The sequence below is a fragment of the Arachis stenosperma genome, chromosome 3, assembly GCF_014773155.1.
Source record: "Arachis stenosperma cultivar V10309 chromosome 3, arast.V10309.gnm1.PFL2, whole genome shotgun sequence".
Classification (NCBI taxonomy): Eukaryota; Viridiplantae; Streptophyta; class Magnoliopsida; order Fabales; family Fabaceae; genus Arachis; species Arachis stenosperma.
The window spans coordinates 137,907,185-137,934,106 of NC_080379.1; the positions used below are offsets into that span (position 1 = coordinate 137,907,185).

The 26,922-nt window shown below is 40.4% G+C and overlaps 1 protein-coding gene across 1 annotated transcript; it reads right to left on the minus strand.

The window, feature by feature from the left end:
- Nucleotides 1-278: 278 nt before the first annotated feature.
- On the minus strand, nucleotides 279-25,057 carry LOC130966748 (uncharacterized). Its single transcript, XM_057891573.1, has 6 exons — nucleotides 24,946-25,057; nucleotides 1,545-1,576; nucleotides 1,068-1,160; nucleotides 870-988; nucleotides 442-781; nucleotides 279-368 (listed from the first exon to the last, which is right to left on the minus strand). Exons 1-6 carry the CDS (start codon nucleotides 25,055-25,057, stop codon nucleotides 279-281), a joined length of 786 nt encoding a protein of 261 aa, XP_057747556.1.
- Nucleotides 25,058-26,922: the final 1,865 nt, after the last annotated feature.

Consider the following 26,922-nt stretch of genomic DNA (forward strand, 5'->3'; position numbering starts at 1 on the left):
AAATTTAATAAGAATAAAATTCTTTAAAGTATAAATCTAAAATATAACTCATTAAAATAAATAATAATTTTTTTATATTATAATAAAATGCATAATATATGAATCATCACTGTCTGTATAACTCTAATCCTAAAAAATTAAACAAGCTAAAATAATATAAACTCACAACTGCCACTAATGAGCTCTTTACTTGATTAAGTTTGTTTAATAAAAAAAATGTAACATAATACCCTAACAAATGTGCAACAATAAACAACTAATCAATCTTTAAAGCAATACTAAACAATGTCTTCACGATTTTCATTGCTTCCTCCTGATGATGTTCTTCCTGTTGTCGGTGTAATAGTTTCGTTCTCAACATCATTAGCCTAAAATAAATTAAAATTAGAAATGTCAACATAAAAATTGCCAACATAGATTTGACAAGAGATGGCAATTTACCTGAACTCCATGGTCAAATATACCAGTAAGTTCAATAGGAATTCTTCCTTCTTTAGCAAGAAAATAAGCCTTAAATGCAGCCAATGTCCCATCAAATTTAGACTCCAAACGTTTAAAATCAGCTTGGGAGTAATTGGTAGTAGATGACATTGAAGTTGAAGAATTAACTAACTGGCTAGGATGATTGGCATTTCTGAAAGTATTAGTAGGTGTTGCTCCCATTCTCATGCATCGCACCTTACCAGAATGCTTCTCCCCAAACACTTTGCCAATAGCATCATTTGTGGATGGTCCAGATTCATCTTTCTCATTTTGAGTCATAAGGTATTTCAATTTGTTCCTATATTTGAGATTTAAGCAACAAAAATATAACAAAATAACATTAAGGTTTGGCAGATTTTGAAGTAACACTTTGTACTAAAATACACCAAAAAGTACAACTTACTGCTATATCCCTTGCTTCATCAGTCACAAATGACCCATCTTTCTTCGTATGAGTTTTTATGTACATTTCTCCACGGCTAATTTTGCTTCCAGTTTCTAAAAACTATGCAAAAGAATATAAAAAAAAAGTTAAAGAGCATATAATAATTTAGTAAAAACAAAAAATGATTGATGGTTCATACTATTTCATGTCTTTTCCTTGAGATGGGTTTCGAGCCACTAGTATGGGAAATTGTTTGCTTCTTACGAGCATCCTTATTTCTCCTACACATCTCCTATTAAAAAAGAAAAATGAAGATTAGAAAAGTGATTACGTATTAATATTATATTTTGAAAACTTTAGCATGTTACCATTGTAGAAGATAGAAACCGATACTGAACAAAGGATGCCCATTGATCTCTGTCGATGCCGACTGGGACATTATCAATGAGTGCTTGTCTACTCATGCATGGATCATAGAACTCTTTCCATAACTTAATTCTATGTTGTGACCACTTTTTTGCAAGGCTCAATTTGCAATATCGCTTTGCAATGCCCTCAGAAATTTTTGAAATGAAATTTTGGCTATAAAAAAGAATCATACATAAATAACAAGATATAATTAACAATAGAAAATTTTAATAGGAATTTAGTAAAAGTAAATATTTCAAATACATACCTTCAGTACTAAAACACTCTTCATGTAACACCCTACCATACAAAGTCTTATGCTTAAGTCATAATTTAGAGATGGCAAGGTATTACGACCTCTAAAATAAAAATTTAGTACATATAGTAGTATGAATGATTGACTATAACTATGAGCCTTTGTAGAAAAAGGGGTAAACAAAAAAAATCGCAACTCGAAAGCGCAACACTCCGATCGATAACGTAACGAACAAGGATAACCAACGCGAGATTATATATATACAAAGGAGTGTCAAAAACAGGAATATCAAGACTCAAGATCCGACTGCGAAGATAACCGGTCCGAGCATAGCAATATATACATATGATAAAATAAGGAAAACCCCAAAGGAAACCCAAAGGGACACAAATACAGAAACCTATTCTCCAAAATCTCCCATAAGAGGAGTCATCACAGTTTGTATTATTTAATGGAGATAAAAGTATCTAAGCAAAATATATAAACACCAAAACATAGCCCCGAGAACAAAGGATCTTCGCAAAACTAGAAGTCTCCAGCATGCCTCAGCGGGACACCTCACGTCCTGCATCTGAAAATTACAAAATCCGCATGGGTGAGAACCAGAGGTCCCCAGCATGGTAACAGCTTCCACATATATAATACATAATAATAGAGGAAAGCTGAAGGCAATCCTAGAGCTTCCTCCAGATAATTCAAATCTTATAAACAAGCTAAACCATAAAGGGCATCTGACTAAAGATTCTTCAGTCTAACTAATACTTTCCTTTCCAATTCCTTCAAACCTCCCAACCACTAGCAGGAGTATAATGTAGCAAACACAGTTATATCAAACAAAGAATATACAAATAGGAACAGTTAAGGCATTTAGACAATTAGCAAGTAATATGCAGTCAAATAGGCAATCTCAAACAATTCATATAGTATGCATATGATGAATGCCTGTCCCTAGTGGCTGATGATATCATCTTGTCGGTTATAGAGCCAACCCGACAAGTCCTGGTCGCTAACCATTGGACTGTCCCTCTGTCACGCATCCCCAACTCGAGTTATACTCATTATAAACTTGATCATAATCATGATCTATATCCATCACCCTCACTGGTGAATATTTACGGGGGCGAGCTCATCTGGGTCTTTCACAGTACCCGGCCACACTTACGACATAGGGTCAACAGAGTATCAAGTCTCAACCTAGAGCACGTGGTGGCTAGCCACTGCTACTACCCAGGGAAACTCGTATCTCAGATAGTGGAAGTGCAAATTACAATTATCAATAATTCAGCATAAACATGCATGAATTCTCATCCATGGATCAACATCCATATTAGCCATCCGGCTCACGGTTCAGTCCAGAACCAGCCAATATTCATATCATACACAGCCATTCCGGCTCACAGTTAAATCCATAACCAGCCGTTTCATTAACAATTACAGCCTTTCGGCCCATGGCATAACAAGCACTTCCACCACCATCCTCCGCATCTCACGTAATCATCTTTGATCCTCATTGATCATTCATATTTCCCTTGCTTCACTCGCAAGTTACCTCATTCACTAGCTCCTTTTTAATAGCTAGGCATATCATAATGATTTAAGACATAAATGGTGAGATCGGAGGCTTAGAAGTATGAAATTTGGCTTTTAAAACTCAAAAATCAACTTTGGGATGAAAACAGGGCCACGCGTACGCGCATTCCACGCGCACGCGTGGATGGCCTCAAAAACTCATCGACGCGTAAGCGTCATGCACGCTAATGCGTGGATTGAAAACTAGCAAATCAACGCGCACGCGTCAACCACGCGTACGCGTGGGTGCCCTCGTGCCCCAGGCACAACACTGGCACAGTTCTGGCATAACTCTCTGGAAAATGGCTGGGCATTGGGTGCAGCACAATCGGCGCGCCCGCGCACACCACGCGCACGCGTGGATGGCGCTTTCTGGAAGATCGGCACGTACGCGCCAGGTGCGCCCACGTGCAAGGGGTCATTCTGCTAAAAATTTTCTAAGTTAAAAGCTGCAGAATTCACAGATTTAAACCCCAATCTTCCGACGGACATAACTTCCTCATTTTGAATCGTTTTTCACCCGTTCTTCGAACGGCATGGACATCCCGGATCCAATTTCATTTCTAAATAGATTTGGCACAAAACAGAGATCCGTAGTCCAAGTTATGTCCCATCAAAGTATGCTCAAAAACCATATTTTTCATACAAAACCACAAAGTGCCATTCTCAAAACAAGCCATTTTCAACTCTTTTCAAAATCAATCAAAACCTGCCAATTTCATCCCTTTTCTTTGAAATCAATCAAAATATATCAAATTCAACATCAAGCCTCCTCAACTCACACATTGACACTTTACCACAATTTACAAAATCACTATCTCATCATTTTAACCCACTTCACCCAAGTGGCTCAAACTCAAACATATTGACATATCATATACTATTCCTCATGCCAATTCTCAACAACACCAATTCCAATAAATCATTATTGTACACAATCAACATCATACTCACCATCAACATGGTTCAACCCACAATTCAACCATAACCAATCATCAAGCATATATCACAACATGCATATTTCTCATACATCATACCACCAAAGCATCAATAATCATCATCACATATATGACCACATCATATATCTCAATCATTCAACAACATCAACAATTCAATGCCTATCTTAGGGCCTCTAGCCTAAGTATTTTCTACCACATTACATATTAGATACGGGAAACCGAAACCATACCTTAGCCGATTTCCCAAGCTCAACCGGAGCACTTCCAAACCACTTATCCACAAGCTCTCAAGGCCTCAAAACCTCCAAGAACAGATTTTTCACCACCAAACCCTTTTTAAGCTTTCCAAAATCACCAATCAAGCTCCAATATTCACACATACACAACCTAAGCCACAATCATCATACCCATACACAATATCTCAAAACCCAAACATCATAGAACAATAAAATTACACTAGGGTTGAGAATCTTACCACACCCAAGGTCCAAGGAGACAAGATTAACCTTCTCCTTCAAGAGAGTTGGGTCCTATAACATCAAAAAGCCCAAAATCTCAACATTTTTACTCATAAAACTCAAAAACAAGGCTGGCATTTCGAAGAGCAAAACGTGGCTTACCTCAAGATTAATTGTATGGGTTTTGTAGAGCTCTCCGCGATGAACGCGTGGCCACAAACGGAGCGGCAATCGGAGCTCTAGATCAAAAGTTATGGTGGTTTGAAGATCAAGTGAGAGATAGAAGTTTGAGAGAGTGTTCTTCCCCATGGCCTCTCTTTTTCAGCGTGTTTTTGAGTGTTGTGAGGAGAGAGAGTGCTGAAAACTAGGGTTTTGGTTTAGTTATGTTAGGCCAAGGGCCCACTTTGGGTTCGATTGGCCCGGTTTGGCCCGTTCGGTCCAATCTTGGTCCGAATTCTATAAAATTGGTACCGAAATTCTCGTCTCAATCTCCTCTATCACATTTAGCCATAAAAATCACATTTTAGGCTTTCTAGAATAAATTCTCATTTATGGGTTAATTAGCCGTTAATTAACCAGATTTTACATTCTACCCACCTAATTGGGAATTTTGCCCACAAAATTCAAATGTAATTACCTGAGAATAAATGTGGATAATCCGTTCGCATCTCCGACTCAATTTCCCAAGTGTGTTCCTCAACACCGCCTCGACTCCATGCCACTTTGACTAATGAAACCTCTTTTCCACGCAACCGTTTGATACTGGTTTCATCAACTCTGACTGGGGCCACTGGAAGCGTCAAATCTTCCCTTAACTAAACCGACTCAGGTTCTAACACATGGCTAGCATCAGGAGTGTACTTCCGAAGCTGCGACACGTGAAACACGTCGTGCAGGTTCGAAAGATGAGGTGGTAGAGCCATCCGATACGCCACCGGTCCAATCCTCTCCAAGATCTGAAATGGACCAATGTATCGAGGATTCAACTTCTTTGCTTTAATCGCCCTACCTACTCCCGTGGTCGGAGTAACCTTAAGGATGATATGGTCTCCTTCCTCAAATTCTAAGGGCTTTCGCCTCTGATCGGCGTAACTCTTTTGACGACTCTGCGCCGTAAGCATCTTATCTCGGATTTTCTTAACTTGTTCAGTAGTCTCAGCTATCATTTCCGGTCCCAACAAGCTTCTCTCTCCAGCTTCATACCAACATAGCGGAGATTGACATTTCCTCCCATACAGGGCCTCATACGGAGCCATTCCAATACTCGCATGATAACTATTATTGTATGCAAACTCCACTAATGGCATATACCGATCCCTACTCGCCGGTTGGTCCAAAACACAAGCTCTCAACATATCCTCCAGTATTTGGATCGTCCTCTCAGATTGACCATCTGTTTGAGGATGGTAAGCCGTGCTCAAGCTTAATCGGGTTCCAAAAGCTTTCTGAAATGCACCCCAAAACCTTGAAGTGAAACGAGGATCTCTATCAGAGATTATAGTAGCAGGTACACCATGGAGTCTCACAACCTCCTTTATGTATAACCGTGCTAGCTCCTCAAGGGTGTAAGCCATACGAATGGGTAAAAAGTGAGTTGACTTCGTTAGTCGGTCCACAATCGCCCAAATAGCATCAAAACCAGCCCTAGTCCTTGGCAATCCTGACACAAAGTCCATTGCAATACTTTCCCACTTCCATTGTGGAATCTCTAAAGGTTACAACATACCGGCAGGCTTTTGATGTTCAATCTTTACCTTTTGACAAGTTAAGCACTTTGAAACATATTCCGCCACATCATTCTTCATACCCGGCCACCAAAACATTGCCTTTAAATCATGGTACATCTTAATACTTCCCGGGTGAATGGAGAATCCACTTTTGTGTGCCTCCTTTAAAATATCTTGCCTCAAAGTGCCAACATTCGGCACAATGATCCTACCCTTGAATCTCCATAACCCATCTTTCTCTTCCGACACTCTCCACCGTTTTCCTTGCTCAATAGCCGGTAACACCTTCCATAACGCTTCATCATTTTGATGAGCCTTTAGGAGTTCGGACTTAAAGTCACTTGAGATTTCTAATCGGCTTAAACACAAAGTTTCGGATACTTCTCGAGCACCAATTTTCAGACTCTCGAATCCCTTGAGCAACTTCTCCTCTTGAAGCATCATCCAAGCTGCATATAATGACTTCCGACTTAACGCATCTGCCACTACATTCACCTTTCCCGGATGGTAATGCAACTCAAAGTCGTAGTCCTTTAATAATTCCATCCACCTCCTCTGCCTCATATTAAGCTCTTTCTGATCAAAGAGGTACTTCAAGCTCTTATGATCAGAGAAAACTTGGAACTTAACCCCATAGAGATAATGCCTCCACACCTTCAAAGCAAACACAACCGCAGCGAGTTCCAAATCGTGCGTAGGGTAACTAACTTCATGAGGTCTCAACTGTCGTGAGGCATACGCCACCACATTATGATGCTGCATCAGCACGCACCGTAAACCCTTTAATGAGGCATCACAGTACACCTCAAATGGCTCATTCGGCTCAAGTAACACTAACACAGGTGCAGTGGTCAACCTTTTCTTCAATGTTTGAAAGCTCTCCTCGCACTCAGGAGTCCAAACAAACGGAGTGTCTTTGCGGGTTAACTTTGTCATTGGTAACGCTATCTGTGAAAAACCCTTGATAAACCTTCGGTAATAGCCAGCTAAGCCCAGAAAACTCCGTATCTCTGTTACGATGGTTGGTTGCTTCCAATCCATCACAGCCTCCACCTTAGTTGGATCTACGGCTATTCCCTTCTTACTCACCACATGGCCCAAAAACTTCACCTCACTCTTCCAAAACTCACACTTAGACAGTTTTGCATAGAGTTTCTTCTCCTTTAGAATCTGCAACACGGTCCTCAAGTGTTCCGCATGCTCTTCTTCAGTCTTGGAATAAATCAGTATGTCATCAATGAAGACAACAACGAATTTATCCAGAAACGGACGAAAAACTCTATTCATGTAATCCATGAATACCGCAGGAGCGTTCGTCAACCCAAAGGACATTACAGTGTACTCGTAATGACCATATCGAGTCCTGAAAGCGGTCTTAGGGATATCCTCACCCCTCACCCTTATCTGGTGATAACCGGATCACAAATCGATCTTGGAGAAAACTCCAGCTCCTTGCAACTGATCCATGAGATCATCAATTCTCGGCAATGGGTACTTATTCTTTATTGTAACCTTATTCAACTGCCTGTAATCCACACAGAGCCGCATACTCCTATCCTTCTTCTTCACCAGTAACACTAGAGCACCCCACGGAGAGACACTTGGTCGTATAAAATTCTTTCCCAACAAATCCTCTAACTGAGACTTTAGCTCGTTCATCTCTAACGGTGACATCCTATAAGGGGCGCTTGAGATTGGTCCCGCCCCGGGTACCAACTCAATAGCAAACTCAACCTCTCGGTTAGGTGGAAACTCATCAATATCATCGGGAAACACTTCCGGAAACTCACACACAACAGGAATCTGTTCCAACCTTTGATCATCACCCGAAACACCCGCAGTTAACAACATGACACCCTGACATTCGGTTCCGGAACAGTTCACCATCATCGAATTCAAATAATAATTATTTACCACGACCGGCCCTTCTGTATCTTCCGGCATAAAGTACACCGACTTTGTAGAACAATCTAGCAGAACATGATTTTTAGATAACCAGTTGGTGCACGAAATTGCAATCACACTTTTGCAATCCCGCACAACTAACCAGCAAGTGCACTGGGTCGTCCAAGTAATACCTTACGTGAGTAAGGGTCGATCCCACGGAGATTGTCGGCTTGAAGCAAGCTATGGTTATCTTGTAAATCTTAGTCAGGATATCAGAAATTATCAGGATTGATTGTGAAAAGCAAAAGAACATGAAATAAGTACTTGTTTTGCAGTAATGGAGAATAGGTTGAGGCTTTGGAGATGCTCGGCCTTCTGAATCTCTACTTTCCTACTGTCTTCTTCCTCAAACACGCAAGGCTCCTTCCATGGCAAGCTGTATGCAAGGGTTTCACCGTTGTCAGTGGCTACCTCCCATCCTCTCAGTGGAAATGTTCAACGCACCCTGTCACGGCACGGCTATCCATCTGTCGGTTCTCAATCAGGCCGGAATAGAATCTAGTGATCCTTTTGTGTCTGTCACTAATGCCCCGCCTTCAGGAGTTTGAAGCTCGTCACAGTCATTCAATCATTGAATCCTACTCAGAATACCACAGACAAGGTTTAGACCTTCCGGATTCTCTTGAATGCCGCCATCAGTTCTAGCTTATACCACGAAGATTCCGGTTAAAGAATCCAAGAGATATCTACTTAATCTAAGGTAGAACGGAGGTGGTTGTCAGGCACACGTTCATAGTTGAGAATGATGATGAGTGTTACGGATCATCACATTCATCCGGTTTAAGAACAAGTAATATCTTAGAATGGAAGCAAGCATGATTGAATGAGAAACAGTAGTAATTGCATTAATCCATCAAGACACAGCAGAGCTCCTCACCCCCAACCATGGGGTTTAGAGACTCATGCCGTGGAAGGTACACAAAGAAACGTGTAAAGTGTCATGAGGTACAGTTACAATGTCAAAAGATCCTATTAATAGTGAACTAGTAACCTAAGGTTTACAGAAATGAGTAAATGACAGAAAAATCCACTTCCGGGCCCACTTGGTGTGTGCTTGGGCTGAGCATTGAAGCTTTCATGTGTAGAGACCTTTTCTGGAGTTAAACGCCAGCTTTCATGCCAGTTTGGCCGTTTAACTCCAATTTTTATGCCAGTTCCAGCGTTAAACGCTGGAAATTCTGAGGCTGATTTGCAACGCCAGTTTGGGCCATCAAATCTCGGGCAAAGTATGGACTATTATACATTTCTGGAAAGCCCAGGATGTCTACTTTCCAACGCCGTTGAGAGCGCGTCAATTGGGCTTCTGTAGCTCCAGAAAATCCACTTCGAGTGCAGGGAGGTCAGAATCCAACAGCATCTGCAGTCCTTTTCAGCCTCTAAATCAGATTTTTGCTCAGATCCCTCAATTTCAGCCAGAAAATACCTGAAATCACAGAAAAACACACAAACTCATAGTAAAGTCCAGAAAAGTGAATTTTAACTAGAAACCAATAAAAATATACTAAAAACTAACTAAATCACACTAAAAACATACTCAAAACAATGCCAAAAAGCGTATAAATTATCCGCTCATCACAACACCAAACTTAAATTGTTGCTTGTCCCCAAGCAACTGAAAATCAAAATAGAATAAAAAGAAGAGAATATACTATAGACTCCAAATTATCAAAGAAACATAGTTCCAATTAGATGAGCGGGACCAGTAGCTTTTTGCTTCCGAACAGTTTTGGCATCTCACTTTATCCTTTGAAGTTTAGAATGATTGGCATCTATAAGAACTCAGAACTCAGATAGTGTTATTGATTCTCCTAGTTAAGTATGATGATTCTTGAACATAGCTACTTTATGAGTCTTGGCTGTGGCCCAAAGCACTCTGTCTTCCAGTATTACCACCGGATACATACATGCCACAGACACATAATTGGGTGAACCTTTTCAGATTGTGACTCAGCTTTGCTAGAGTCCCCAATTAGAGGTGCCCAGGGTTCTTAAGCACACTCTTTTTGCCTTGGATCACATCTTTATTTCTTTCTTTTTCTTTTTCTCTTCTTTTTTTTTCGTTTTTTTTTTTGCTTTTTCTTGCTTCAAGAATCAATTTGATAATTTTTCAGATCCTCAATAACAGTTCTCCCTTTCCATTATTCTTTCAAGAGCCAACAATTTTAACATTCTTAAAACAACAAATTCAAAAGACATATGCACTGTTCAAGCATTCATTCAGAAAACAAAAAGTATTGTCACCACATCAAACTAATTCAACTAGTTTCAGAGATGAATTCGAAATCCTGTACTTCTTGTTCTTTTGTGATTAAAGCATTTTTCATTTAAGAGAGGTGATGGATTCATAGGACATTTATAGCTTTAAGACATGAACTTTAAATTTTATTAATCATGAACTAAGAACAAGACTCAAAAATAGATATAAGATAAGACTAATAATAATAGAAAACAAAAAATTTAAATAGGCTCCTAATGATAGAGGTTATCACAGAGTTAGGACTCAACAACCTTTATTTTGAGAAGTGGATGCTCCCTCCACTTGAGGGGAGAGCTTTTGGCGTTTCATCTCTTGAAGTTCACGCCCCTGCTTCTCTTGTTCCTTCAGCAATTTGCAGAGCATGCAGTTCTGATTCTGCTGTTCTTCCTTAAGTTGCTCCATAGTCTCTTGCAACTTGGTGATAGATGCTTCTAGGCTGGCCCAGTAGCCAATTTCAGGGAATTCAGGGAGGGACTCCTGCGCCCTCCTTTTGATAGAGTTGTCTTGCATTTGTCCTTCCATTGACTTCTTGGTGATTGGATGTTCAATGGGTATGAATTCATCTACTCTCATCTTTACCCCAGCCTCTTTACAGAGCAAGGAGATCAAGCTTGGGTAAGCCAGTTTGGCTTCAGTGGAATTCTTATTTGCAATTGTGTAGATCTCACAAGCAATCACATGATGAACCTCCACTTCTTTTCCAAGCATAATGCAATGAATCATCACTGCTCTCTTGATAGTGACCTCAGAACGGTTGCTAGTGGGTAGTATGGAACGCCCAATAAAGTCTAGCCAACCTCTTGCAATTGGTTTGAGGTCTCCCCTCTTGAGTTGGTTTGGGACACCCTTTGAATTGGTTATCCACTTAGTCCCAGGGAGGCATATGTCCTTTAGAACTTGATCCAACCCTTTATCTGCTCTCACCATTCTCCTATTAAAGGATTCAGGATCATCTTGCAGTTGAGGTAATTTGAAGATCTCTCTTATTTTGTCCAGATGGAAGTACATAACTTTCCCTCTGACCATGGTTCTGTAAGTATGGTAAGTGGTTCCAGTCATTCTCTGCTTATCTGTTAGCCACAGATTTGAGTAGAATTCCTGAACCATATTCCTTCCAACCTTTATCTCAGGATTGGTTAGAACTTCCCATCCTCTGTTTCGAATTTGCTCTTGGATCCCCGGATATTCATCTTCTTTCAGATCAAATTTAACTTCCGGGATCACTGACCTCAGACCCATTATTTTGTGATAATGGTCTTCATGTTCTTTAGTTAAGAACTTCTCTTGATTCCAAAGATTCTTTGGATTATTCTCTTTCTTTCCTCTTAAATTGGTTTGTTTTCCCTTAGGAGCCATGATCTTGATGAATCTTGGCTTAGTGATCACGGAAAAGCACACCAAACTTAGAGGTTTGCTTGTCCTCAAGCAAAAGAAAGGAAAGAAGAGAGAGAGGAGAAGAGCAAATTCGAATGGTGTGGGGGAATGGTGAGGCCGAACGCGTTTTTATAAGGGGGGAGAGGAGATTTCGAAAAAATTGAAAGTATATTTGAGAGGATATGGAGAGAATTTGAGAGAAGGGTGAGTTTTTGAACAAGATTTGGGATTGATTTGAGAGAGATTTGAAGAATGGTTTTGAAGATTTGAAAGTGAATGATGAAAGGTTGAAGTGTGTTTATGTAGAAAAGTATGGGTAAGAAAAGGAAAGTTTGAAAAAAATTTGATTGGAAAACAAAATCTTGGTCCCCCACCTTTCTGGCGTTAAACGCCCAGAATGGCATCCATTCTGGCGTTTAACGCCCATTTGTTGCCCATTGTGGGCGTTTAACGCCCAGTCAGGTGCCCTGGCTGGCGTTAAACGCCAGAATCCCCTTTGTCACTGGGCGTTTTTCTAAACGCCCAGGATGCTGCACACCTGGCGTTAAACGCCCAGAATGGTGCCCATTCTGGCGTTTAACGCCCAAAATGGCACCTTTACTGGCGTTAAATGCCCAGAATGGTGCCCATTTTGGCGTTTAACGCCCAAAATGCCCCTTACTGGCGTTTTTTCGCCAGTAAGCTCTTTTTCTCTGCTTTTTGCGCTGAATCCTTCTGTAACTCTGTGAATTCCTTCATTTTTGATACTTGCCTTTGTAAAAACAAAACATATAACCTGCTAATGACTGGGTTGCCTCCCAGCAAGCGCTTCTTTACTGTCTTTAGCTGGACCTTTACTGAGAATCACTCAAGTCTCAGTTTTGAGCATTCCTGCTCAAAGTTGCTTTCAAGATAATGCTTGATTCTCTGTCCATTAACAATGAACTTTTTGTCAGAATCAATGTCTTGAAGCTCAACATATCCATATGGTGACACTCTTGTAATCACATACGGACCCCTCCACCGGGATTTAAGTTTTCCTGGAAACAATTTGAGCCTAGAGTTGAAGAGCAGAACTTTTTGTTCTGGCTCAAAGACTCTGGTTGACAACTTCTTGTCATGCCACTTCTTTGCCTTTTCCTTATAAATTTTTGCATTTTCAAAGGCATTGAGTCTGAACTCTTCTAGCTCATTTAGCTGGAGCAATCTTTTTTCACCAGCTAACTGAGCATCCATGTTTAGGAATCTGGTTGCCCAGTAGGCTTTATGTTCCAGTTCCACAGGCAGATGACAGGCCTTCCCATACACCAGTTGGTATGGAGAGGTTCCTATAGGAGTCTTGAATGCTGTTCTGTATGCCCACAGAGCATCATCCAAACTCTTTACCCAATCCTTTCTTCGGGCTATCACAGTCCGTTCTAGGATTCTTTTTAGTTCTCTGTTAGAGACTTCAGCTTGCCCATTTGTCTGTGGATGATACGGAGTTGCCACCTTGTGGCTAATTCCATATCTTACCATAGCAGAGTATAGCTGTCTATTGCAGAAATGAGTGCCCCCGTCACTGATTAGTACTCTGGGAACACCAAACCTACTGAAGATGTGTTTCTGGAGGAATTTCAGCACGGTCTTGGTATCATTAGTGGGTGTAGCAATTGCTTCTACCCATTTAGATACATAGTCCACTGCCACCAGAATGTAAGTGTTTGAGTATGATGGTGGGAATGGACCCATGAAGTCAATTCCCCATACATCAAACAATTCTATCTCTAATATCCCTTGTTGAGGCATGGCATATCCGTGAGGCAAGTTACCAGCTCTTTGGCAACTCTCACAGTTACGCACAAACTCTCGGGAGTCTTTATAGAGAGTAGGCCAGTAGAAGCCACATTGGAGGACTTTAGTGGCTGTTCGCTCACTTCCAAAATGTCCTCCATACTGTGATCCATGGCAATGCCATAGGATCCTTTGTGCTTCTTCTCCGGGTACACATCTACGGATCATTCCGTCTGCACATCTCTTAAAGAGATATGGCTCATCCCATAGGTAGTACTTGGCATCTGAAATTAATTTCTTTCTTTGCACTCTGCTGTACTCCTGGGGTATGAACCTCACAGCTTTATAGTTTGCAATATCTGCAAACCATGGAGCTTCCTGAATGGCAAAGAGTTGCTCATCTGGAAAAGTCTCAGAGATCTCAGTAGAAGGGAGGGACGTCCCAACTACTGGTTCTATTCGGGACAGATGATCAGCTACTTGGTTCTCTGTCCCTTTTCTGTCTCTTATTTCTATATCAAACTCTTGCAAAAGCAACACCCATCTTATTAGCCTGGGTTTTGAATCCTGCTTTGTGAGTAAGTATTTAAGAGCGGCATGGTCAGTGTACACAATCACTTTGGATCCCACTAGATAGGATCTAAACTTGTCAATGGCATAGACCACTGCAAGTAACTCTTTTTCTGTGGTTGTGTAATTCTTCTGTGCGTCATTTAGAACACAGCTGGCATAATAAATGACATGCAGAAGCTTGTTATGCCTCTGTCCCAACACTGCATCAATGGCATGGTCACTGGCATCACACATTAATTCAAATGGCAATGTCCAATCTGGTGTAGAGATGACTGGTGCTGTGACCAGCTTAGCTTTCAGGGTCTCAAACGCCTGCTGACACTGTGTGTCAAACACAAATGGTGTGTCAGCAGCTAGCAGGTTACTCAAAGGTTTTGCAATTTTCGAAAAATCCTTTATGAACCTTCTGTAAAATCCTACATGCCCCAGAAAGCTTCTGATTTCCTTAACATTGGCAGGTGGTGGTAATTTTTCGATTACCTCTACCTTTGCCTTATCCACCTCTATTCCCCTGCTTGAAATTTTGTGTCCAAGGACAATTCCTTCAGTCACCATAAAGTGACATTTCTCCCAGTTTAAAACCAGGTTAGTCTCTTGACACCTTTTCAGGACAAGTGATAGGTGGTTAAGATAGGAGCTGAATGAGTCTCCATATACTGAGAAGTCGTCCATGAAGACTTCCAAGAATTTCTCCATCATATCAGAGAAGATGGATAACATGCATCTCTGAAAGGTTGCAGGAGCATTACACAGACCAAAAGGCATCCTCCTGTAGGCAAACACGCCAGAAGGGCAGGTAAATACTATTTTCTCTTGGTCCTGAGGATCTACTGCAATTTGGTTGTAACCTGAATAGCCATCCAAAAAGCAGTAATAATCATGACCTGCTAGTCTTTCTAGCATTTGGTCTATGAATGGTAAAGGAAAATGATCCTTTCTGGTGGCTGTATTGAGCCTTCTGTAGTCAATACACATACGCCACCCTGTGACTGTTCTTGTAGGAACCAGTTCATTTTTTTCATTATGAACCACTGTCATGCCTCCCTTCTTGGGGACAACTTGTACTAGGCTCACCCAGGGGCTATCAGAAATAGGATAAATAATCCCAGCCTCTAGTAATTTAGTGACCTCTTTCTGCACCACCTCCTTCATGGCTGGATTTAGCCTCCTCTGTGGTTGGACCACTAGTTTGGCATTATCCTCCAATAGGATCTTGTGCATGCATCTAGCTGGGCTAATGCCCTTAAGATCACTTATGGACCACCCAAGAGCTGTCTTGTGTGTCCTTAGCACTTGAATAAGTGATTCCTCTTCCTGTGGATTCAAAGCAGAGCTTATAATCACTGGAAAAGTTTCACCCTCTACCAGAAATGCATATTTCAGGGATGGTGGTAGTGGTTTGAGTTCAGGTTTGGGAGGCTTATCCTTCTCCTGAGGAATTTTCGAAAATTCCTCTGTTTCCTCTGGTTCTTCTTGATCAGGTTGAGCATCCTTGAAGATGTCCTCAAGCTCTGATTCTAAGCTTTCAGTCATATTGATCTCTTCTACCAGAGAGTCAATAATGTCAGCGCCTATGCAGTCATTTGGTGTGTCTGGATGCTGCATAGCTTTTACAGCATTCAACTTGAACTCATCCTCATTGACTCTCAGGGTTACTTCCCCTTTTTGTACATCAATGAGAGTTCGTCCAGTTGCTAGGAAAGGTCTTCCTAGAATGAGAGTTGCACTCGTGTGCTCCTCCATTTCCAGCACTACAAAGTCAGTTGGAAAGGCGAATGGCCCAACCTTGACAATCATATCCTCTATTATGCCTGATGGATATTTAATGGAGCCATCAGCAAGTTGGAGGCATATCCGGGTTGGTTTGACTTCTCCAGTCAACCCAAGCTTTCTGATAGTGGATGCAGGTATTAGATTGATGCTTGCTCCAAGATCACACAGGGCTGTCTTGGTGCAAGCACCTTCTAATGTGCATGGTATCATAAAGCTCCCTGGATCTTGAAGCTTTTCTGGTAAGCTTTTCAGAATGACTGCACTGCATTCTTCAGTGAGAAATACTTTTTCAGTTTCTCTCCAATCCTTCTTATGACTTAAGATCTCTTTCATGAACTTAGCATAAGAAGGTATTTGCTCAAGTGCCTCTGCAAACAGAATCTTTATTTCAAGAGTCCTTAGATAGTCTGCAAAGCGGGCAAATTGTTTATCCTGTTTCGCTTTGCGGAGTTTCTGAGGATAAGGCATCTTGGCTTGATATTCTTCAACCTTAGATGCTGCAGGTTTATTCCTTACAGAAGTGGTTGAAGAAGCCTTTTTAGAGGGATTACTGTCAGCACTCTCAGGTGTCTGATCCTCCCTTGGCGTCTGAACGCCAGGAATGGGTGAAGATTAGGCGTTAAACGCCAACTTCTCTCCCTTTTCTGGCGTTTGAACGCCAGAACTGGGCAAGGAATGGGCGTTTAACGCCAGCTTTCCTTCCCCTTCTGGCGTTTGAACGCCAATATCATTCCTCTCTGGGCTCTTACTGTCCTCAGAGGGATTTTGAACAGTGGTTTGGTTATCCTCTGTCAATTGTTCCTTGTGTGGTTTTTTGCTACTTTGAGCAGTGTTATTCAATGTCTTCCCACTCCTTAGTTGAATTGCTTGACATTCTTCTGTTATCTGTTTAGATATCTGCTGTTTTGCTTGATTCAACTGCAGTTCTATGTTCTTGTTAGCAACTTTAGTTTCATGGAGCATTTCTTTAAATTCTGCTAACTGTTCTGTCATAAGGAGTAACTGTTGATTAAGCTCAGTCATCTGTTCTTGAGGATTAGGATCAGTGACTACTGCCATGACTTCCTCTTTTGGAGAGAACTCATTGCTAGAGTACAAATATTGGTTTCTAGCAACAGTGTCTATAAGCTCTTGAGCCACTTCAATAGTCTTCCTCATGTGTATAGATCCACCAGCTGAGTGGTCTAAAGACATCTGAGCTCTTTCTGTAAGCCCATAGTAGAAGATGTCTAACTGTACCCACTCTGAAAACATTTCAGAGGGGCATTTTCTTAGCATACCTCTATACCTCTCCCAGGCATTGTAAAGGGATTCATTATCCTCTTGTTTAAAGCCTTGGATGTCCAGCCTTAGCTGTGTCATCCTCTTTGGAGGGTAAAAGTGATTCAAGAATTTGTCTGATAACTGTTTCCATGTCTTTATGCTTGCTGTAGGTTGGTTATTCAACCACCTTTTAGCTTGATCTTTTACAGCAAATGGAAACAGTAATAGTCTGTAGACATCCTGATCTACCTCTTTATCATGTACTGTGTCAGCAATTTGTAAGAACTGTGCCAGAAACTCAGTAGGCTCTTCCTGTGGAAGACCGGAATACTGGCAATTTTGCTGCACTATGATAATGAGTTGAGGATTTAACTCAAAGCTGCTTGCTTTGATGGGAGGTGTACAGATGCTACTCCCATATGCAGCTGTAATGGGGTTGGCATATGACCCCAGAGTCCTTCTGGACTGATCAATCCCACTTAGGTCCATGATGGATAAAGGGAATGATATGGATTGCAAGTAGAAAAACCCTTTTTTTTTTTTGAATTAACCGAAAAAAATAAAATAAAATAAAATAAAAGGAAAATAAAATAAAAATTCGAAAATTAGAAGAAAATAAGATCAAAGCAAATTGAAAACTGGATCAATTAGTTAATCAAAAGGATTTTGAGATTTTCAATTAGAAAGATATGATTGAAAAAAATTTTTATGAAAAAGATTTGATTTTTGAAAAGAGGAAAGAGAAAAACAACAAAATGACACCAAACTTAAAATTTTAGAAAATCAAACACAATTTTTTTCGAAAATTTTAAAGGAAAAACACAAAGAGGACACCAAACTTAGAATTTTTACGGATCTAAAAGGGACTAAAGACATGCAAATTCGAAAATTAGAAGAAAAACAAAAGCATGCAATTGACACCAAACTTAAAATATGAAACTAGACTCAACTAAAAGACTCTAAACCAACAAAAATAAAACAGTCCTAATCTAAGCAACAAGATAAGCCGTCAGTTGTCCAAACTCGAACAATCCCCGGCAACGGCGCCAAAAACTTGGTGCACGAAATTGCAATCACACTTTTGCAATCCCGCACAACTAACCAGCAAGTGCACTGGGTCGTCCAAGTAATACCTTACGTGAGTAAGGGTCGATCCCACGGAGATTGTCGGCTTGAAGCAAGCTATGGTTATCTTGTAAATCTTAGTCAGGATATCAGAAATTATCAGGATTGATTGTGAAAAGCAAAAGAACATGAAATAAGTACTTGTTTTGCAATAATGGAGAATAGGTTGAGGCTTTGGAGATGCTCGGCCTTCTGAATCTCTGCTTTCCTACTGTCTTCTTCCTCAAACACGCAAGGCTCCTTCCATGGCAAGCTGTATGCAAGGGTTTCACCGTTGTCAGTGGCTACCTCCCATCCTCTCAGTGGAAATGTTCAATGCACCCTGTCACGGCACGGCTATCCATCTGTCGGTTCTCAATCAGGCCGGAATAGAATCCAGTGATCCTTTTGCGTCTGTCACTAATGCCCCGCCTTCAGAAGTTTGAAGCTCGTCACAGTCATTCAATCATTGAATCCTACTCAGAATACCACAGACAAGGTTTAGACCTTCCGGATTCTCTTGAATGCCGCCATCAGTTCTAGCTTATACCACGAAGATTCCGGTTAAAGAATCCAAGAGATATCTACTTAATCTAAGGTAGAACGGAGGTGGTTGTCAGGCACACGTTCATAGTTGAGAATGATGATGAGTGTCACGGATCATCACATTCATCTGGTTTAAGAACAAGTAATATCTTAGAATGGAAGCAAGCATGATTGAATGAGAAACAGTAGTAATTGCATTAATCCATCAAGACACAGCAGAGCTCCTCACCCCCAACCATGGGGTTTAGAGACTCATGTCGTGGAAGGTACACAAAGAAACGTGTAAAGTGTCATGAGGTACAGTTACAATGTCAAAAGATCCTATTAATAGTGAACTAGTAACCTAAGGTTTACAGAAATGAGTAAATGACAGAAAAATCCACTTCCGGGCCCACTTGGTGTGTGCTTGGGCTGAGCATTGAAGCTTTCATGTGTAGAGACCTTTTCTGGAGTTAAACGCCAGCTTTCATGCCAGTTTGGGCGTTTAACTCCAATTTTTATGCTAGTTCCAGCGTTAAACGCTGGAAATTCTGAGGCTGATTTGCAACGCCAGTTTGGGCCATCAAATCTCTGGCAAAGTATGGACTATTATATATTGCTGGAAAGCCCAGGATGTCTACTTTCCAACGCCGTTGAGATCACGCCAATTGGTCTTCTGTAGCTCCAGAAAATCTACTTCGAGTGTAGGGAGGTCAGAATCCAACAGCATCTGCAGTCCTTTTCAGCCTCTAAATCAGATTTTTGCTCAGATCCCTCAATTTCAGCCAAAAAATACCTGAAATCACAGAAAAACACACAAACTCATAGTAAAGACCAGAAAAGTGAATTTTAACTAGAAACCAATAAAAATATACTAAAAACTAACTAAATCACACTAAAAACATACTCAAAACAATGCCAAAAAGCGTATAAATTATCCGCTCATCACCAGTCCAATCCCAAGATAAGATCAAGAACGATCATCGGTAAGCAGATTAAATTATGAACAAAATCACGCTGCTTGAACCTAAAGGAAACTTCCGGGCGTCCTAGCCTAGTTACCATAGCCTCATGGGTAGCATTATACACTTTTAGATCATAATCTAAGGTTACAATCTTCAAGCCTAACTCATGGGCTTTCTCAAATGAAATGAATGAATGCGATGCTCCCGAATCAAATAAAGCATTTAAAGTTTGACCAGCTATTTCACAGTTACCTCGAATGAGTATCTCAGATCCCTCAGCACCTATAGCTGAAGTGGTGAACACCCGATCAGTCTGTTGTGCTTTCCCAGCACCTTGTTTTTGCCTCTCAGGACAACTTGCGGCTTTATGCCCCGCCTTTCCACAAATGTAGCACAAACCCCATCCGGCCTTGCATGGTGCTCCCAGATGGTGACTTCCACACCTAGTACAAGCTTGATCATTCTGAGGCTGCTTCCCAAACTTCTTCCCTTGGGAGTTGTTGTTGTTGGGCCTCCTGAAAGAGCTTCCCCTCTTGAAAGACGGACCTCTAGGTGCAAAGCTCTTCCCTCGGTTCTGTGGGAATGATCCTTTGTGAATCCCTTTCTCAGCGGTTGCCCTTTTCACACACTCTTCAGCAACCCTACACTTGTTCACCAATTCGGAGAAAGTTCTGATCTCCATTGGTCCTACTGAACTGAAGATATCACTCCGGAGTCCTCCTTCATACTTAACACACTTCCATTCCTCATATTCCACCGGAGTCCCTTGGCACATACGAGAGAACTTGAACAGCTCTTCAAACTTGTCAGTATACTCTGATATGGACATGGTACCTTGCTTCAGCTGCAGTAACTCAAGTTCCTTAGCCGTCCTAGCAGAAGTCGGAAAGTACTTCTTATAGAACTCTTCTTGGAAGACATTCCAGGTGATATAGTCATCACCCTGCTGCAGAAGACGTCGGATGCCTTGCCACCAATGCGACGCTTCACCTGTGAGCATATAGGTAGCAAACTCGACACGCTGCCCTTCAGGTACCACTTATGCTTGCAGTGCTCGCTCTATAGCCTGAAACCATGTATCAGCCTCAGTCAGGCTAGTAGTTCCCTTGAACATAGGCGGATTAACCTTCAAAAAGTTTGCTAGTGTCATCGGGCCCTGAACTCCACCTCCATCATTACCATGGTTGTTCATCTGTTGACCAAGAGCCTCAGCAGTGGCTTGCATAGCAGCAGCCATGTTCTCCAACACAGCCATAAGGTTTACCGGGTCATTAGGGTTATTCTTCAGCGCACGAGCATTCGTACGACCTCTCACACTACCTCTACTGCGTCCACGAGGCGCCATCTGGTTCCTATACACACCAAACAATCGATATTAAGTTGATCAGTCTCAATATCGAAAGTCTAGTGCTTCAAAGTCCCAAATGCATGCTCATGAACGTTTATGCCAATTATATCAAGCAGATATACTAATAGCACATAACACACACACAGAGAATGCACAGAAGCATAGTCAGTCCATCCCTCAGGCTCTACAGGAATGAACTGCTCTGATACCATAATGTAACACCCTACCATACAGAGTCTTATGCTTAAGTCATAATTTAGAGATGGCAAGGTATTACGACCTCTAAAATAAAAATTTAGTACGTATAGTAGTATGAATGATTGACTATAACTATGAGCCTTTGTAGAAAAAGGGGTAAACAAAAAAAATCGCAACTCGAAAGCGCAACACTCCGATCGATAACGTAACGAACAAGGATAACCAACGCGAGATTATATATATACAAAGGAGTGTCAAAAACAGGAATATCAAGACTCAAGATCCGGCTGCGAAGATAACCGGACCGAGCATAGCAATATATACATATGATAAAATAAGGAAAACCCCAAAGGAAACCCAAAGGGACACAAATACAGAAACCTATTCTCCAAAATCTCCCATAAGAGGAGTCATCACAGTTTGTATTATTAAATGGAGATAAAAGTATCTAAGCAAAATATATAAACCAAAACATAGCCCCGAGAACAAACGATCTTCGCAAAACTAGAAGTCTCCAGCATGCCTCAGCGGGACACCTCACGTCCTGCATCTGAAAATCACAAAATCCGCATGGGTGAGAACCAGAGGTCCCCAGCATGGTAACAGCTTCCACATATATAATACATAATAATAGAGGAAAGCCGAAGGCAATCCTAGACCTTCCTCCAGATAATTCAAATCTTATAAACAAGCTAAACCATAAAGGGCATCTGACTAAAGATTCTTCAGTCTAACTAATACTTCCCTTTCCAATTCCTTCAAACCTCCCAACCACCAGCAGGAGTATAATGTAGCAAACACAATTATATCAAACAAAGAATATACAAATAAGAACAGTTAAGGCATTTAGACAATTAACAAGTAATATGCAGTCAAATAGGCAATCTCAAACAATTCATATAGTATGCATATGATGAATGCCTGTCCCTAGTGGCTGATGATATCATCTTGTCGGTTATAGAGCCAACCCGACAAGTCCTGGTCGCTAACCATTGGACTGTCCCTCTGTCACGCATCCCCAACTCGAGTTATACTCATTATAAACTTGATCATAATCATGATCTATATCCATCACCCTCACTGGTGAATATTTACGGGGGCGAGCTCATCCAGGTCTTTCACAGTGCCCGGCCACACTTACGACATAGGGTCAATAGAGTATCAAGTCTCAACCTGGAGCACGTGGTAGCTAGCCACTACTACTACCCAGGGAAACTCGTATCTCAGATAGTGGAAGTGCAAATCACAATTATCAATAATTCAGCATAAACATGCATGAATTCTCATCCATGGATCAACATCCATATTAGCCATCCGGCTCACGGTTCAGTCCAGAACCAGCCAATATTCATATCATACACAGCCATTCCGGCTCACAGTTAAATCCATAACCAGCCGTTTCATTAACAATTACAGCCTTTTGGCCCATGGCATAACAAGCACTTCCACCACCATCCTCCGCATCTCACGTAATCATCTTTGATCCTCATTGATCATTCATATTTCCCTTGCTTCACTCGCAATTTACCTCATTCACTAGCCCCTTTTTAATAGCTAGGCATATCATAATGATTTAAGACATAAATGGTGAGATCGGAGGCTTAAAAGTATGAAATTTGGCTTTTAAAACTCAAAAATCAACTTTGGGATGAAAATAGGGCCACGCGTACGCGCATTCCACGCGCACGCGTGGATGGCCTCAAAAACTCATCGACGCGTAAGCGTCATGCATGCTAACGCGTGGATTGAAAACTAGCAAATCAACGCACACGCGTCAACCACGCGTACGCGTGGGTGCCCTCGTGCCCCAGGCACAACACTGGCACAGTTCTGGCATAACTCTCTGGAAAATGGCTGGGCATTGGGTGCAGCACAATCGGCGCGCCCGCGCACACCACGCGCACGCATGGATGGCGCTTTCTGGAAGATCGGCGCGTACGCGCCAGGTGCGCCCACGCGCAAGGGGTCATTCTGCTAAAAATTTTCTAAGTTAAAAGCTGCAGAATTCACAGATTTAAACCCCAATCTTCCGACGGACATAACTTCCTCATTTTAAATCATTTTTCACCCGTTCTTCGAACGGCATGGACATCCCGGATCCAATTTCATTTCTAAATAGATTTGGCACAAAACAGAGATCCGTAGTCCAAGTTATGTCCCATCAAAGTATGCTCAAAAACCATATTTTTCATACAAAACCACAAAGTGCCATTCTCAAAACAAGCCATTTTCAACTCTTTTCAAAATCAATCAAAACCTGCCAATTTCATCCCTTTTCTTTGAAATCAATCAAAATATATCAAATTCAACATCAAGCCTCCTCAACTCACACATTGACACTTTACCACAATTTACAAAATCACTATCTCATCATTTTAACCCACTTCACCCAAGTGGCTCAAACTCAAACATATTGACATATCATATACTATTCCTCATGCCAATTCTCAATACACCAATTCCGATAAATCATTATTGTACACAATCAACATCATACTCACCATCAACATGGTCCAACCCACAATTCAACCATAACCAATCATCAAGCATATATCACAACATGCATATTTCTCATACATCATACCACCAAAGCATCAATAATCATCATCACATATATGACCACATCATATATCTCAATCATTCAACAACATCAACAATTCAATGCCTATCTTAGGGCCTCTAGCCTAAGTATTTTCTACCACATTACATATTAGATACGGGAAACCGAAACCATACCTTAGCCGATTTCCCAAGCTCAACCGGAGCACTTCCAAACCACTTATCCACAAGCTCTCAAGGCCTCAAAACCTCCAAGAACAGATTTTTCACCACCAAACCCTTTTTAAGCTTTCCAAAATCACCAATCAAGCTCCAATATTCACACATACACAACCTAAGCCATAATCATCATACCCATACACAACATCTCAAAACCCAAACATCATAGAACAACAAAATTACACTAGGGTTGAGAATCTTACCACACCCAAGGTCCAAGGAAACAAGATTAACCTTCTCCTTCAAGAGAGTTGGGTCCTATAACATCAAAGAGCCCAAAATCTCAACATTTTTACTCATAAAACTCGAAAACAAGGCTGGAATTTCGAAGAGCAAAACGTGGCTTACCTCAAGATTAATTGTATGGGTTTTGTAGAGCTTTTCGCGGTGAACGCGTGGCCGCAAACGGAGCGGCAATCGGAGCTCTAGATCAAAAGTTATGGTGGTTTAAAGATCAAGTGAGAGATAGAAGTTTGAGAGAGTGTTCTTCCCCCATGGCTTCTCTTTTTCAGCGTGTTTTTGAGTGTTGTGAGGAGAGAGAGTGCTAAAAACTAGGGTTTTGGTTTAGTTATGTTGGGCCAAGGGCCCACTTTGGGTCCGATTGGCCCGGTTTGGCCCGTTCGGTCCAATCTTGGTCCGAATTCTATAAAATTGGTACCGAAATTCTCGTCTCAATCTCCTCTATCACATTTAGCCATAAAAATCACATTTTAGGCTTTCTAGAATAAATTCTCATTTATGGGTTAATTAGCCGTTAATTAACCGGGTTTTACACTTCAAATCTAGATCGAGGTATGCCTAAAGGTCCTGACCACTTTAAGAAATTGATTGGAAATAACTTACAATCAACTGCCAATGTTCCTGGATATCCAGCAAGCAAACCTTGGGCTTTTCCAATAGCTTGTTGATCTTCAAAGTTCACAACAACTTGCTCATCTCTAGATAAGTTATTCATTTCTTTAACTTTTAGCCTTCTAGTCTTAATAGTTCCATCTGTGCCTTTATTTAAAAAGTTTTAAACTAAATAAAAAATTTAAACACAAAGTATTTACATATAAAATTAATTATATGTAAGTACATATTTACTTTTAAAAATAAAATTCTTAAACATTTGACAATTAAAAGCTTTTAAATTTTAAACAGTTATGAAGAATTCACATGTAACACAAAGGACAATACAAATCTCAGAATAAAATTTCACTCCTAGACACTAGGATCAAGAAAGAAACAGATCACTTGAGCAAAAGAAGACTAAGTTTGCAACAAAACATTTGTTAAGTACCCCTAAATAAAATAAAAATGAACTCTCAACAAATCAAGAATATTTCGCAGTTCATAGGAGTACACCTTAATAAAAAATGAAAAATTCCAAATTTATTAAGAACTCGTGTAAATCATATTGGCACGACTGTTCAGCTGTGGATTAGATCCTAAAAATAAACAAATTGAAAACCATATATCACTAAATAAAAAGACATAAATAAATTATTTAAAAAAATCATCTTTACATCAAGGAAAAAATGGAACCACGGCCAACGACAAATGTAACTCGTCAGAATCTAGAAAACCCTCAATCAAAATCTCAAATAATAAAGAATAAAGGCAAAACTTGATAAATAAGAAAACAAGGAATCTGATCTATGTACACCACCAGTTTTAAAAGAGACAAGAATGTTAGAAAGCACGGTGCATCTAGATATAATCACAGAAAGAAGAATACCATGAAAAGAAGAGAAACAAACATTCAGAATCCAAATTCAAAATTGCATATCAATAAAAACATATTGAGCCACTGACAATTGATCCCACTAGGTAGCAGAGCAACACTGCATTCGCATTCCACAAAAGGAAACAAAACGACTCCGTGGGTGGCAGCGATGATAAACTATATTATAGAGGGAAAAGGAGCAAAATGGGAATAACTTCCTGATATCGAAATGGCGCTCCTTCTCCTTCGGTGTATCAAAATGGTAAGTACATATATATTTAGTGTGGACCAAATAACATAAAAGATTATGCAGTGGAATACAATCTTGTATTAACTTAGTCTTACTTACGAATGGCCAAATTGGATTGAGATATCACTTAATTAAAAATGCAATTTGGCCACTTTAATTATTGGATATGATCATTATATTATTTAAATTATACAGTAACTAACGAACAAGTTAATTAAATGGACATCTAATTGAGAGAGAGAGAGAGAGAGAGAGAGAGAGAGAGAGAGCAATTTGCAAGATTGACCGGACAAACACTCATTATTTTTCTACCGAGTTTTCATTATTACTACAAGGAGAAGATAAATAAATAACAATTTGGACAAAAAGAAAAGAAAATTGAAAGGGAAAAGATCATGATGATTTGAGGATAAATAATGTGATTTCACAAATGCCAGAACCATGCATATGCATGTCACTTTGTCATCTAATAATATTATAGGAGTAGTATTATTTCGTATTTTCATTTTATGCCTCGAGAGTTGAGTGAAAATTTTAAGATTTTTATTAAAAATATTTTGGGCAACATTCCCATACAATTGAAGTTTTTCCAAAAGAGGCTTGCTTATGCCCAGTTTTCTCCCACCACTATTCATTGGTTAATTTCTTAGTACAATTATAAATACTGTTCTTTTAATCAAGTTGCAATTATACCTAACTTTAATTTCTTGACCTGTATATACACATAGACTGCTGTTGAATGCTATATGCAAAAAAATAACAAAAAATGCAGCAGCATCTGATGATAATTCTAAAATGTGCCAACAGGAACAAAAGCCCATTTCTAAGAAACTTGATACTATTACTCTCAACTTCATGCAAA